The sequence below is a fragment of the Petaurus breviceps genome, unplaced genomic scaffold, assembly GCF_028583685.1.
Source record: "Petaurus breviceps papuanus isolate PSGF00001 unplaced genomic scaffold, PetGlider_PUasm1.0 90845, whole genome shotgun sequence".
Taxonomy (NCBI): domain Eukaryota; kingdom Metazoa; phylum Chordata; class Mammalia; order Diprotodontia; family Petauridae; genus Petaurus; species Petaurus breviceps.
The window spans coordinates 4,715,002-4,729,586 of record NW_027187359.1 but is presented as its reverse complement, the minus strand read 5'-3'; the positions used below and the strand labels follow the sequence as shown (position 1 = coordinate 4,729,586).

The 14,585-nt window shown below is 40.1% G+C and overlaps 1 protein-coding gene across 1 annotated transcript in view; it reads left to right on the top strand.

The window, feature by feature from the left end:
- The window catches only part of ADCY3 (adenylate cyclase 3), a 136,650-nt gene that overhangs the window by 88,121 nt on the left and 33,944 nt on the right, over positions 1-14,585 (top strand). Inside the window, exons 7-8 of the mRNA XM_069071985.1 lie at positions 11,366-11,524; positions 13,692-13,872. Of these exons, the coding sequence (XP_068928086.1) occupies positions 11,366-11,524; positions 13,692-13,872 (340 nt within the window). The remainder of the gene's footprint in view (positions 1-11,365; positions 11,525-13,691; positions 13,873-14,585) is intronic.

Here is a 14,585-nt window from a genome sequence, read left to right as displayed (position 1 = left end):
CTTTTCTATACCCAACTAAGTATTTATGGTGTTCCCTCTTTGAACCAATTCCAATGAGAGTGAGGTTCAAGCATTGCCTCCTACCCTTTCCCCATCCATTGTAAAGCTCTTTCTTGCATGCCTCTTTTATGTAAGATAACTTTCTCCATTTTTCCTTTCTCTTCCCCTTTGTCCCAGTGCATCCCTCTTTCTTACCCTTTAATTCTTTGGGGGGATCATTCCATCATAGTCAGATCACACCTGTACCCTCTGTCTATGTATACCCCCTCTAAGTTCTTAGAAGTTACAAATTTCATCTTCCCAGATAGAAAGGTAAACAATTTTAACTTATTGAGTCCCTTATGAATTCACTTTCATATTTACTTTTTTATGTCTCTCTTGAGTCTTGTGTTTGAATGTTAAATTTTCTATTCAGTTTTGGTCTTTTCATCAGGAATGCATGATGTCCTCTGTTTTATTTAAAATTCATTTTTTTCCCTTGAAGGATTATATTCAGTTTTGCTGGGTAGGTTATTCTTGGTTATAATTCTAGCTCCTTTGCCTTCTGCTATATCATATTCCAAACCCTCCATTTCTTTAATGCGGAAGCTGCTAAATCTTGTGTAATCCTGACTGTACCTCCAAGACATTTGAATTGTTTCTTTCTGACTGCTTGCAATATTTTCTCCCTGATCTGGGAACTCTGGAATTTGGTTATGATATTCCTGGAAGTTTTCACTTTGGGATCTCTTTCAGAAGGTGATCAGTAGATTCTTTCTATTTCTACTTTACCCCCGTGTTCTAGGATATCAGTGCAGTTTTCCTTGATAATTTCTTAAAATATTATTTCTAGGCTCTTTTCCCCCCTGGCTTTCAGGTAATTTAGCAGTTCTTAAATGATCTCTCCTCAATATATTTTCTAGGTCATTTGTTTTTTAAGTGAGATATTCACATTTTATTCCATTTTTTCATTCTTTTGACTTTGTTTCATTGTTTCTTGATATCTCATAAAGTCATTAGCTTCCGCTTGCCAAATTTTGATTTTTAAGGAGGTTTTTTCTTCAGTGAGATTCTATACTTCTTTTTTTGTTTGACCTATTCTGTTTTTTTAAGTTCTTTTCTTTAGTGAATTTTTGTACTTCCTTTTCCATTTGGCCAATTTTGAGTTTGAAGATGTTATTTTCTTCAGTATTTTTGGTACCTCTTTTACCAAACTGTTAACTGTTTTTTTTTTCATTATTTTCTTGTATTACTCTTATTTCTTTTCCCATTTTTTCCTTTACCTCTCTTATTTAAATTTTTTTTTCTTTCTTTGAGCTCTTCCAGGAATTCTGAGTATGTGACCAATTCGTATTTTTCTTTGAGGCTTTGCATAGAGCTATTTTGACATTGCTATCTTTTTCTGAGTTTGTATTTTGATCTTTCCTGTCATTATAGTTACTGTCTAGGATCAGATTATTTGTTTGTTGTTTGCTCATTTTCCAGCCTATTTCTTATCTTTTAACTTTATGTTAAAGTCAGATTCTGCTGCCAGCATGGAGGGGGCACTGTCCTAAGCTTCAGGTTTTTCATATTGCTGTTTTCAGAGCTAGTTCTGAGGGGTCTCTCAGTTTTCAGTTCCTCCAAAGTGGTATGATCCAGGAAAAGATATGGTCGTTGCTTTCCTGCCTTATACTCTGGTCTTTACTCAGAAAAGGACTTTGCTTCCCTGAAGCTGCAATTGCAAGGTTAAGTGACTTGCCCAGGGTCACACAGATAGTAAATGTCTGAGACCAGATTTGAACTCAGAAAGATTAGTCTTCCTGACTACAAGCTGTACATGCTCTATCCACTGTGTCACTTAGCTGCATACACACACATATGTATCTATGTATATACCTATGTATACACACATATACATACACATATTATATGCCTAATATATGTGTCTTTGCACACAAGGATAATTTTCTACATATATATAATCATATATATGTCTATAGAAATATGTGTGTGTATCAACATGTTCTAGTTCCGCAGCAGAATATAAACTCATTGAGGGCAGGGACTGCTTTTGGTCTTATCTTTTTATCTCCATCACCCAGCACTGTGCCTGGCATGTAAAATGGCTTAATTAATGCTTCTTGATTATATATGAATTGAATATATTTCATTCAGGGCTGCTAGGTGGCGCAGTGAATAAAGCACCGGCCCTGGAGTCAGGAGGACCTGAGTTCAAATCTGGCCCCAGACACTTAACATAAAACTAGCCGTGTGACCTTGGGCAAGTCACTTAACCCCAATTACCCTACCTTCCCCTCTCCAAAAAAGCAAAAAAAAAAAAAAGAAGAAGAAGAATATATTCCATTCATCATTTCGGAAGCACATCTCATTGTGGGACCTAGGGACCACAGGAGTAAAGGTTCCCAGGAGAGGGATGTCATGGAAGAAGCCCACAAACCCACAGATCTATATTATTGTAAGAATCCATGGTTCAGATGCCCCAGTTTGTTTGCCATATAGTCCCTTGGATGAGCCTGGAGAACAGGTAGTGCTGGTCTCTCTGTTGCTGTGACGAAGGTTTTACTTCCTCTTCACCTTGAGGATTAAAGTTCTTTGAATGGTATTTCCCGAAGTAGGACTCATGCTGCTACCTGGTGAAGGCAGGGAGGTTGGCGAGCAGAGGAGGTACTTACAAATCTGAAACTTCTCTTAATAATGTCACACTGTCCATTCCTCCTCACCAACCTTCCATTTTCGCCATCTTCCTGCTTTTTTTTTTTGGTTAGCATTGAGCTAGAGGTCTGTATTGTTCCTCTCTTCTCTCCTGTTCTAGGACATGTTCTAGGTTTATAGCTTCTTCTTTCAAACAATGATAATAGGTGACATTTACAGAACCCTTTATGGCTCACAATGGTGTATGATTCATTTGGTCCTCACAACCACCTTGTGAGGTAGGTAGCATTGGTTTTATTAGCAGCAGGATTTGAACCCAGATTTTCCTAACTAGAAGTCCACCACTCAAGGTGAGCTTGACTTTTATTCCTGGCAAAATCTGAAAATGCATCATTAAAGGGATGGTTGTTAGCATTTAGAAAAGGAAATGGTGATCTCTGTGAGCCAGTGACTTGACCAAAGGCAGGAATGACACCCCTACTGAGCTTCCAGATGACACAAGTCTAGGAGGCAATGTCAATATTGAGATCCAAAAGGATTTTGACAGGCAAGAATGAGGGGCCAAATCTAAAAATGAAATTTAATAGGGATAAATGCAAAGTCTTCCTCTTGGATTAAAAAATATGGGCTGGGGGCAGCCAGGTAGCACAGCAAGTAAGAGCACTGGCTCCAGTGTTGGGATGACCTGCAGATTGAATCCCGGGCTCAGACACTTAGCACCCACCCAGAAACACCTGGCCGTGTAACCTTGAGCAAGTTACTTAACCCCGATTGCTTAAAAAAAAAATATGGGCTGAATTCAGGTGAAAGACACCTCAGGGTGGGTGTGGGGGTTCTAGTGACCTGTAAGATAAGTGTCTGAGTTTGAATTTGTACTCAGGTCCTCCTGACTCTAAACCCAGTGTTCTATCTTTATCTTGGTCTTGAATGCAATCAATTTAGTATGTCAGCAATTAGTGTTTAAAATTTATGTTACTATTGTGGTATCATTATATGAGAACTGCTGTTAAGAATTGAAAAACACAACTCTTTATTTGGAAATTATAGAATATCTGAGTATTTTAAAGAAAGGAGGAAAATGGTGAATTCTCAAAAGAGAATAAGTAAAATTTAATTTGGAAAAATGCTTTATGTTACTTTTGTGAATGATACAACAGACCTTAATTAGTATTTGGATAAATTATGCTTTTGTACACTAACTAGAGCTGGGGAGGACCAGGGAGGGGGTGTGCAGGGTGTTCAGGGAGGACTAGCTCTTCTGGTGTGAGGCTTTGCTGAGCCCTTTTCAGGGCTTCTTTCCACCTTTAGTGTCCACTTTTTCACCCTACTCTCACCCGTGGCTCCAAAGAGCTGTAGCATGTGCAGCAGCCACACCCCAGTAAAATCATTTTGGCAGATGGGCTAACCCAGGATCAGGGTGACCAACAGGCCTCAGATCCATTGGTGAGTTAGGGGGATGAGCAGAATGGGTAGATGAGAACAATTTGTTGCAACAGGCCATGAAGGCAGGTAAAGCAGGTGCTGTGGAATGCTCAGAGTTTGGTCAGACAAGGACGACGCCAAGGTCATCCACTGCACTCTGGGCCGTCACCAGAACTTTTGTCCTGCCGCTGACTTTGATGACTCAGGAAGAGAGAGTGAGACTGATGACTTTGTGTAACTGTGCCTCAGTTAAATCCAAATCATGGATGCATACTTTCCTCTCCAAGTTCCAGCCCCACAACTGGCAACATGGCTAAATGTACCAAGGAGGTCGGCATTGTTGGTAAATATGGAACACGTTATGATGCATTTCTCAGAAAAAATAATGAAGAAAATTGAAATTAGCCAGCATGCCAAGTATACCTGCTCCTTCTGTGGTGAGACCAAAATGAAGAGATGGGCTGTGGGTATCTGGCATTGTGGATCCTGGATGAAAACAGTAGCTGCTGGTGCATGGACCCACAATGCCACCTCTGCGGTCACAGCAAAATCTGCCATCAGAGGACTGGAGGAAGTAAAAGACTAGTAAAATCTTCTTATCAAATATCTGTAGCCCAGTAAAATCTTCTTATCAAATATCTGTAGTGAAAGACCAATAAAATCTTATCAAATATCTGTAGCCCATGGGTTAATTTATGGAATAAAAATCACTTCAGTTCTTAGTTAAAAAAAATCCAAATCATGTTTGAGTCCAGATACCACCCCGGGATGTCAGTGGTCCTTTTCAGAAATGAAGACTGAATAACAAGATTGATATGTCAGCATTGTGATGTGGCAGCCAGATACATTGACCTTAGAATGCACTGATGCTTCCATTTTTGTCGCTGTAGCTATAACACTAAGTACAATGCTGGAGCAAAGCATGGTGCCTGCTATGCTGTATTATGCTTAATAAATGCTGACGTAACTTACCTTATACCTGCAGGCAGCTCTGGAAAACTGTGTTCCGTCCTGGCTTCTTGGACCCCGACTGCCATCTCCCATCTCTGTGCCTTTGTAATAACTGCTCCCCTGTGCCCAGATCGCTCCTCTTCCTCCTGTCTTCCTCCTAGAACCCCCACATCCTTCAAGACTCCTAAAAGTGCCACTTCTTATAGACCTTTCCTGGACCCCATACTTGTATTTTCTCTCCCTCCTACAATCACCTGGAATCTGCTTATTTATTTTTCTCTGTGTGTCTGTTGTATCTCCTCAGTAGGATATAAAGTCCTGGGGAGCAGAGACTATTTCCTTCTTGTTTTTGTACCCCCAGCACCTTGCAAGGTGGCCAGCATCCCCTAGGCGATTAATGAATGCTCCGACTAGCATTGACTTTCTTGTGGCACAGCTCTCCCATCCACCCACTCCCCTGACCCAATGGCGGGTGGCCCATAACTGCTGATCCTGTGCACCCCCATGTCACCTTTGTTAGTCCCTGCTGTAATGCTGCTGGTTGGTGTTAGGTAAGTGCATTGGAGAAGACAGCGTGAGCCAGCCCAAGAGCTAGACTGGAAACTTACATAAGGAGATACCTCATGCAATGAAGGACACAGAAGAGACTGCCATGCTGGTAAAGCCTGCAAGGCTGCTTGCATCCTTTCTCACATTCTGAAAGCTTGCTTTTTTGCTGTTATCTCCAGAGTAGCCTGCTTCACTCTCAGAACATCTTGTTCCCTATCACAATGCCCTAGCTGGTAGCAAGCTCCATTTTCTAAATCAGTCTCTGCTCTCACCTTGTTCTGCAGATTTGCTCAGGCAGTCATCACCATCCTTCCACTCCACTGAACACTGACCCAGAATAACTTACTGGGTTTTTTCTTTACCGGTAGGAAAGAAGTAGCTTCAATCCCTTCTTTGAGGATTCTAACACCTGCTCGTAGGTGACTCAGTGGATAGAGCATGATGGACCTGAAATCAGGAAGACCTGAATTTGAATCTAGCCTCAGACACTTACTAGCTATGTGACCTTGGGCAAGGCACTTAACCTTGTTTGCCTCAGTTTCCTCATCTGTTAAATGAGCTGGAGAAGGAAATGGCAAACCACTCCAGTATCTCTGCCAAGAAAACTCCAAATGCGATTATGAAGAGTCGGACACAGTTGAACAAGTTTTTTAAAAGATTATCTTGCAGGGGTAGCTAGGTGGCACAGTGAGTAGAGTGCTGGCCCTGGAGTCAGGAGGAGTTCGGATCTGGCCTCAGACACTTAACACACACAAACAAAAAGCCTAGCTGTGTGACCTTGGGCAAATTACTTAAAACCCAATTGCTCTCCAAAAAGCAAAAAAAAAAAAAAGATTATCTTGCAGAAATAAGAAAGGCAGCAACAGAAAGAGAGGGAATTTAACATCTAGAACATGAAGATTATGGAACAACTGTACATATAACATCTGGTAGATGTGGATTCTTCTAGACTAATCTTTCACATATTTCCATTTCATCCATTGCATCGCCACCATTAAGAAATCACTGAATATTTATTAAAACCTTTAACACAGGCACTGTGTTAAACACTGGGAATACAAGTATAACAGTGGAACATTACCTGCTCTTGAGAAGCTTACATTCTAATGGGGAAAAAGACATGAATATATATATATATATTTACATACATAAATGTAATATACAAAATGAATATGAGGTAGTTTTAGGAAGGAGTCAGGAGTATGGTGGAACCAGCTTAACTAGACTTGGGAGAACCAGTTGCTAAGTTTTCAGTGTGAACATTTACATCTTGGAAATCAATAAATGCTACCAATCAGGTCTTGATTTATTGTTTTGTTGATGTCTCAAGAAATGATGGAGAAAATGTTGATAATGCAGATTAAACTTACAGGTGTATCATGTAAACATTTTTTTTGGACAGTTGGTTGTTAAACATTTACCAGAATGCCCCCAGAGAGAAGTGTACTAGTAATTGAGGGGATCGGGAAAGTTTTAGTGCTTGAACTGAGTCTTGAAAGAAAGCAGGAATTGGGGGCGGCTAGGTGGCGCAGTGAATAGAGCACTGGCCCTGGAGTCAGAAGGACCTGAGTTCAAATCCGGCCTCAGACACTTGACACACTTAGTAGCCATGTGACTGTTGGGCAAGTCACTTAACCCCAATTGCCCTCCAAAAAAAAAAAAAGCAAGAAAGCAGGAATGAGGAAAGAACGCCATTGCGGCAGGGGGACAGTCAGTGCAAAAAATGTAGGAGATGGACTGTCATATGTGAAACTTTGAGTGGGTTAAAGGAAGTCAATTAGGCTGGTGAATAGCATTAAGAGAAATGGTTGAATGAACTGGGTATATTTAACCTAGAGATGAGAAGACTTAGGGAAGAGGGGCATTATATATATTTTCTGGTATCCAAAGGATTGTCATGTGGACAAAGCATTCTATTTCTGATTGATTCCAGAGGAAAAAATAAGTTGCCATGCATATAGAGTTGCAAAGGGCACATTTAGTCATGATATAAGGGAAAACTTCCTTAATATGAGAGCTACCCCAAAGTAGCATGAATGGTTTCAGCAGGTAGTGAGTTGCCCTAGACAGAAGCTTTTTAGTAAAGTTTCAATAACCACTTGTTGGGTATGTTGTTAGCATTCTTCCAGCATGGGTCAGATTGGATGGCCACTAATGTCCCTTCTACCTCGGAAGCCCTGCAGAATCCCCGAAAGAGTCTCTCAGTGTTTGCAGGATGGCACTAAAGAAATAAAGTGAATTTTTGCATCTGGTTTATGGAAATTATCTCAGTATTTCTTTTAATCCTATTATAAGTCATCTGGAGTAGGGTAATTGCCAGTTTCAACATGAAGAGTTCCTAGTCAGAAATGATATTTCCTTCATCCAGTCTCATATATTATTTTGTTTGTTCCTGTCTCATGGTCTCCCGAGAGCTATGAGAGCTTGTCTATAGCTTTCTAAGGACATGGCAGAAACCAGAGACCCGAGTTCCTGCAGAAGCTCTTGGCAGACAAAGCCCATGCCCATGCATGCCCATGTGACTCAAGAGGAGGGTTCTTACAAATGGATAAGTGATAACAGTCAGGGCAGTGAGAGCTCCTACAGAAGCACACAGTAGAAGCAGATGTGTAGTTATTTACTCACTATGATGTTTCCCTACAACATCGCCCCAGGCATGCCCATTTATTGTAAATCTTACTCTTCTGTACCTTAACCTGTCCTTTGAATACCACCTGCCCCCCAAAAAAAGATCTGAAAAAAGTCTTTTCTCCCTTTTCAATGTCATTGAAAAGGAGTGGCTCCTCCAACAAGAGTCCATCTTTCCTGCCTGCCCTCTAGGAGCACACATATTACTGGGGTCATACAACATGTATGTATACCTGAATCTCCACTAATGTCCATGAAGTTATATGCTTTAATAAATGTTGTGAGGATGAAAGAGGCAATATTTGTGAAATGCTGGCACATAGTAGGTGTTATATGGATGCTTATTTCCTTTCCCCTTTTCCTCTCTTCCCTTCAAAGCAAAACTGAAAAATGGATCCCTCCTCGCAATGAAAATGTAGTATTCATTTTATTAGTGTTTAGTCTTCTAAAGATAGTTTGACTGGGGTTGTTGTGCTCTCTGCTAGTACACATTACAACCTGTCTAATCAAATGACCTTTGTAAGTTGCTGTGGCTGAAAAAATTCCTTACTTAGTAATGAGTGTAGGAACAGAGGTATTCGGGTAACAGTTAACATTTTAGGGACCTGTACCATATTTCTACTTTTTATGACTAGGCAGATACTAGTTTCTTCTTTTTAGTTCTTCCATGGAGGATCTGAGGGATATTCTTCTTTATTACTTCCATTTGCAAGTATTGAGCCTTATTACTGGTTTTCCATGTGACCAAGAAGATGAGAAACTGGAGAGGCTTGGCAAGGAGGGACAGTCAGATCCAAGGAGTCTCTATATCCAGCAATATATAATTTAGGCTTCCCTAAAAAGTCTGAACCACTCTTCAATGCCCTTCTTGGGGGGAAAATATCATGAATTAATTTCACAAGCAACAAACACAAGCATTTCCATAAGCAAATAATAGATTGTATAGGAAACAGTGAACTTATCTTATGTGTCATTTTAAGGTGTATATTAAATTTAGCATGACCTGCTTGTCCAATATGTCCCTTGCTGAATTTCCTTCTGCTCTCTTCTGTGTATTTCTACATGTTTCATCAAAACTTCTCTCTCTCTCTCTCTCTCTCTCTCTCTCTCTCTCTCTCTCTCTCTCTCTCTCTCTCTCTCTCTCTCTCTCTCTCTCTCCCTCTCTTTCTCTCCCTCTCTCATAGTTTTCATTACCCACTGACAACTCATCCCTCAGATAGACACTCCCTTGCAACCCATAAATATAGTCAGGCAAAACAAATGAACACATGAGCTACATCTGTAAATGTCATTCCTTCTCTCTAGTCCATCATCCCTCTGCTCAGAAGTAGGTGGCATGTTTTGTCACCAGTCACCTGGTGGTTGTGCTTGGTCATTGCATTAATCAGGGATCTGGAGTGTTCAAAATTGTTTCCCTTTATATTACCATGATCGTCATGTAAACTGCCCTCCAGGTTCTGATCACTTCACTCTGTATCAGTTCTTACAAGTCTTCATATGCTTCTCTCTGTTTATTCTTTTCTTCATTTCTTATGGTGTAATAATATTTGATTACATTCATATACCATAACATGTTCAATCCTTTCTCAACTGATGATCGCTAACTTTGTTTCTAGTTTTTTGTAGTATCAAAAAGAGCTGCTATAAATCTGTGTGTGTGGATCCTTTCCTTCTTCCTTTAAGCACCTATGGGCTCCAAGAGGAAGCAGAGTGTTTTTAGTGATTTGGGGTGGTGGTTTCAAGTTCATCCCTCCGCCAAGAGTGTATTCATGTTCCCATTCCATGTGAGCCCCTCAACAATTGTTAGGCTTCTTTGTTGAAGAATGGGGGGGGTGCATCTGTGCCAATCTGATGGGTGTGAGGTCAAACCTTTCTTTAAGATGCTTAGCTACTTTAACATGCATTTCTTCTTCTTTAGTGAGGATGCCTTATGCCTTAATTAACCTCAGTTTTGGCTTTGCCCCTTTTATCCAGATTTCACCCTTGCAGCTACAGTTGGGAAGCTTGTGGTTGTGAGTGGTTTTCTGCCACAGTGTTGATTGATTATATTATAAATATGGGCATGGAATAAAATGAGAAAGGCTTCAGACTGGAGAGCAGAACTCTAGATGAGAAGAGGAATGTCAGGGAATAACAATGAAAATGATATAATAACTAGCATTTACATGGTGCTTTAAAGGTTAGAAAAGTGTTTTCTATTATGTTTTATTATTTAATTCTCACAACTACCATGTGAAATAGGAGCTTTTATTATTCCCATTTTGCAGATGAAAATACTGAGGCTGAGGGTGGTTATATGGCTTGCCCAGAGTAATACAGTGGGTAAGTGCTCAAGGCAGGATTTGAACTCCTCTTTTCCTGACTCCAAGTCCAGCATTCTATATGCTGTGCTGCTTTACTGAATCATTCCCACCTGGTCCATTCCTTTCACAGTCCAGCCTCAACCTACCTGTCAGAGTGGACTATACATTACTCCCCTTCATACACTTTCCATTCTAACCTAACTGGCCTATTTTCTATTCCCCAGACTCAGCATTTATATCCTGTTCTATGCCTTTATATAGGCTGTCCATCATGCCCAAAATGTATTCCTTTCTCACTTCTGCCACTTAGACCCCCTAGGTCCCATCAAGGCTCAGTTCACCTGCCACCTCCTATAGAAAGCCTTTCTTGATTTCCCCTAGTCATTAGAGCACCTTCAATTATCATATATATTTTATCATTGCTATTAAGTCATTTAAGTTGTGTCCAACTCTTCATGACCCCATTTGAAGTTATGTTGGCAAAGAACCATATATGTAAATATGTCTTATCTATAAATATATATTGTATATACATATATATGTTTAATTATTTATATGTAATATACAAAATTTATGTAGAAAATAGATTTATAAATCTATAAAAATATAACAAATACATATTTATATATACAGTATGTATATATGCTATACATATATACACATACACAGTAGTTATATATATATACACACACAGAGTACTTATATATTTATACGCATATGCAGTACTTTATTTGTTTATATATTGTGTCTTCATTGTGTTTTATACCCCTAGAATCTAGCACAATGCCTTGTATATAGTAGGTGGTTAATAAGTGCTCACCAGATTGGATCCAATGTTGAAATGACTGCTCTTGACCTTGTTTTGCCCTCCCTGGCAGGTACGTGCGGGAGAAGACAAAGACTGGGGTGGATATGCGTGTGGGTGTCCACACTGGTACTGTGCTGGGTGGTGTGCTGGGCCAGAAACGATGGCAGTATGATGTGTGGTCCACAGATGTTACTGTCGCCAACAAGATGGAAGCTGGTGGAATCCCTGGGTGAGTGACTTGTCAGTCAGAAAGGGAAGAGGTAGAAAGACTGATCCTTTCACAAGGAGGAAGACCCGCTCAGGCCCATTCTGTGTCTGCAGGGGAATGTTTCTCCTCTACCTCCCAGTTCTTTCCAGCTGCTGCTCCCCTTTGTAAATGAATATAGAATCATGAACCATCACAGCTGGAAGGGACCTTGGAGATCATTTAATGCAGCCTCAGTTTTCTCCTCAGGAAATTAAGGGCCTGAGAAGGAAGTGACTTGCCCTATTAGTAGCAGGAGGAACCTTTGAGGTCATCTAATGCAGCCCTCTCATTTTACAAAGGAAAAAACAGTGGAGTGACCCGCCTAACATCATACAGATAATAAGTGGTGGAGTTGGGTCTTGCCCCTAAGTCCTCTGGCTCCAAATCCTTTGTTTTTTTTCCTGCTGTACCTCACTGCTTCATAGGTTACCACTTTAATATCCCCTGGGAGAAGGTATTTATATTTTAATATGGGATCAGGAGTCCATACTGGAGGTGATTGTTAAATATTCATTGTGAGCATTTACTCCTCAGAAATGTATAAATACTCCAAATCAGAGTTTGATTTATTGTTTTTCTGATTGTCTTGACTTAAGAAAGTGATGGAGAAAATGTCAATAATGTAAATTAAAAGTGCCCTGAGTGAAATTTTTTTGGAGAGCTGATTGTTAAACATTTAGTAGCCCACCATTGTGTGCAACTACTAAAGAGCCTCTAAGAGCCAAAGGAATGAATCTTAAGCAGAGAGATTTTAGGGCTTGAGTTTTTTTAAATGAGTATGCTATACCAGTCTAAGTTTGACAGAATTTCCCAGCTCCAGATTTGGTGAGAAATTTCAGGATTCACCTGCCAATTCAAGTCATTTATTCATGCTTTAGACTAATAGTGTACTTTTATATAACTTCTTGAGCACATTGACTTGTTTGAAACTCATCCTAAGTGTGAAAAGAAGATCATGCAAATGTTATTGTCACCATTTTACAGAGAGGAAAACTGAAGCTCAGTGAGGTTGTGTGAATGACCCAAGGTCTCATAGCTAATGAGAGGCAGAGTCAAGCCTAGAACTCAGGTCCCCTAACTCCAAGTCTGGCCCTCTTCCCACTACCCCATCCTGCTGCTCAGAGAACTGAGGACCATAGACTAGATCTAGCTCTGGAGCTGGAAGAACCTTCAGAAAGCCCTGCTCTATTTAGTCTTCACTTTACAGATGAGGAAACTGAGGCCTGGGGAAGTAAAGTGACTCCCAGGGTTACATAGGCAATATCAGAGGTTAGATTTCAGCCCACGTCCTTTGACTCCAGAGCCAGTATGGGAGAAATAAGTCACCTTGGGCCTTCTTGACTTGGTCTGTTTTATTTTGGGACGCACACCTTAGAGGAACAGCTAGAGCTTGAGAGAGGGGAGGATGCAAGAAGCTTCATTCATTCATTCATTTGTCCGTTTATTTTGCAGTTTATATTTTTATTTTCTTTTTTTAATTACATGTAAAAAAGTTCATTCGTTTTAAGAAATTAGTTCCAAATTCTCTCCCTCCCTCCTTCCCTGCCCTCCCCACCTTGAGAAGGCAAGGAATTTAATATAGATCATACATGTAAAGTAATATAAGACCTATTTCCATATAAGCCATGTTGTAAAAGAAAACAGATGAGAGAGAAAGAGAGAAATCAAGAAAGTTAAAAAAAAAAGTATGCTTCAATCTACATTCAGACTCCATAAGTTCTTTCTCTGGATGTGGACATCATTTTTCATCATGAGTCCCCTGGAATTGTCTTGGATCACTGCATTGTTGACAGTAGTTAAGTCATTCACAGTTGATCATTGCATGATGATGCTGTTACTGTGTGCAATGTTCTCTTGATTCTGCTCACTTCACTTTGCATCAGTTCATCTAAGTCTTCCCAGGTTTTTCTGAGAGCTGCCTAGCTCATCCTTTCTTATAATACAATAGTACTCTATCTCAATCACATACCACAAACTTCCCCCAAATCATGGGCATTCTCTTGATTTCCAATTCTTTGCCCCCACAAAAAGAGCTACTATCAATAATTTTGTACCTGTAGGTCTTTTTTCTTTTGATGGCATTAGTTTTAAATTTGGTGCTAGGGCCACTGTAGAAACTCCAGTACTGACTTGCTCCCATTTACTCTAGGCGTGTGCACATCTCACAGAGCACCATGGACTGCTTGAAGGGTGAGTTCGAAGTGGAGCCAGGTGACGGAGGCAGCCGCTGCGACTACCTGGATGAAAAAGGCATTGTTACCTACCTCATTTGTTCTCCTAAACCGGTGTCTCCAGATCAGCAGCAGACCCCTAATGGTATCAACGGCACAGTGAGTACCCATTTCCTCCTGCTTCACCTCTGAGCCCACCTGGTCACTAGCAGCTTCTCCAACAGAGAGAGAAAGAGGGTGGAGACAATCAAAAGATTCTAGTCCCTGAGATAAAGCTGTGCATTGTGGTCATTTCTCACTACCTGGAAGTGGTGCATTGTGGGAGTCATGAGTAAGTAACACTGTCCTTCATACTTAAATTTATTCTTGAAAATTTGAGTGTAAGTCATGCACAAGGGGCTTATTAATTAAAGAAAAGCCACCATTAATTCTTTTGTCAAATGGAACATCCTTTTATTAGATAAATCTGTCAATTCCAACCCCCCACATATATACATTAAACTTTTCTGTAAATTATAAGTTTCTTATACCAGGTTGCTTAAAATGACTGAAATAGAAGGGATAGAATTTGAAAACGCAGAAGTAGAAGCTGGTTTGGGGAAGTAGACAATGAGTTTAAGGAGACATTGGGACATCCATTCTACTCATTGCTAGAATTATGATATCCTCACTTCTAATAAGAGTTCAGGGTTTTAAATTCAGGATGCATAGTTACCTGAGTATGATTTGTAGATGTAAGAATATTTTAAAAATATATGTAGATTCCAGGGAGGCAGAGACACATATCAACTCTAGAATATTTATTTTGACTATATTAACTCTCCTGGGTATGCAGTGGAGTTTGAACATGATTCCCAACAGAAGTTATGATA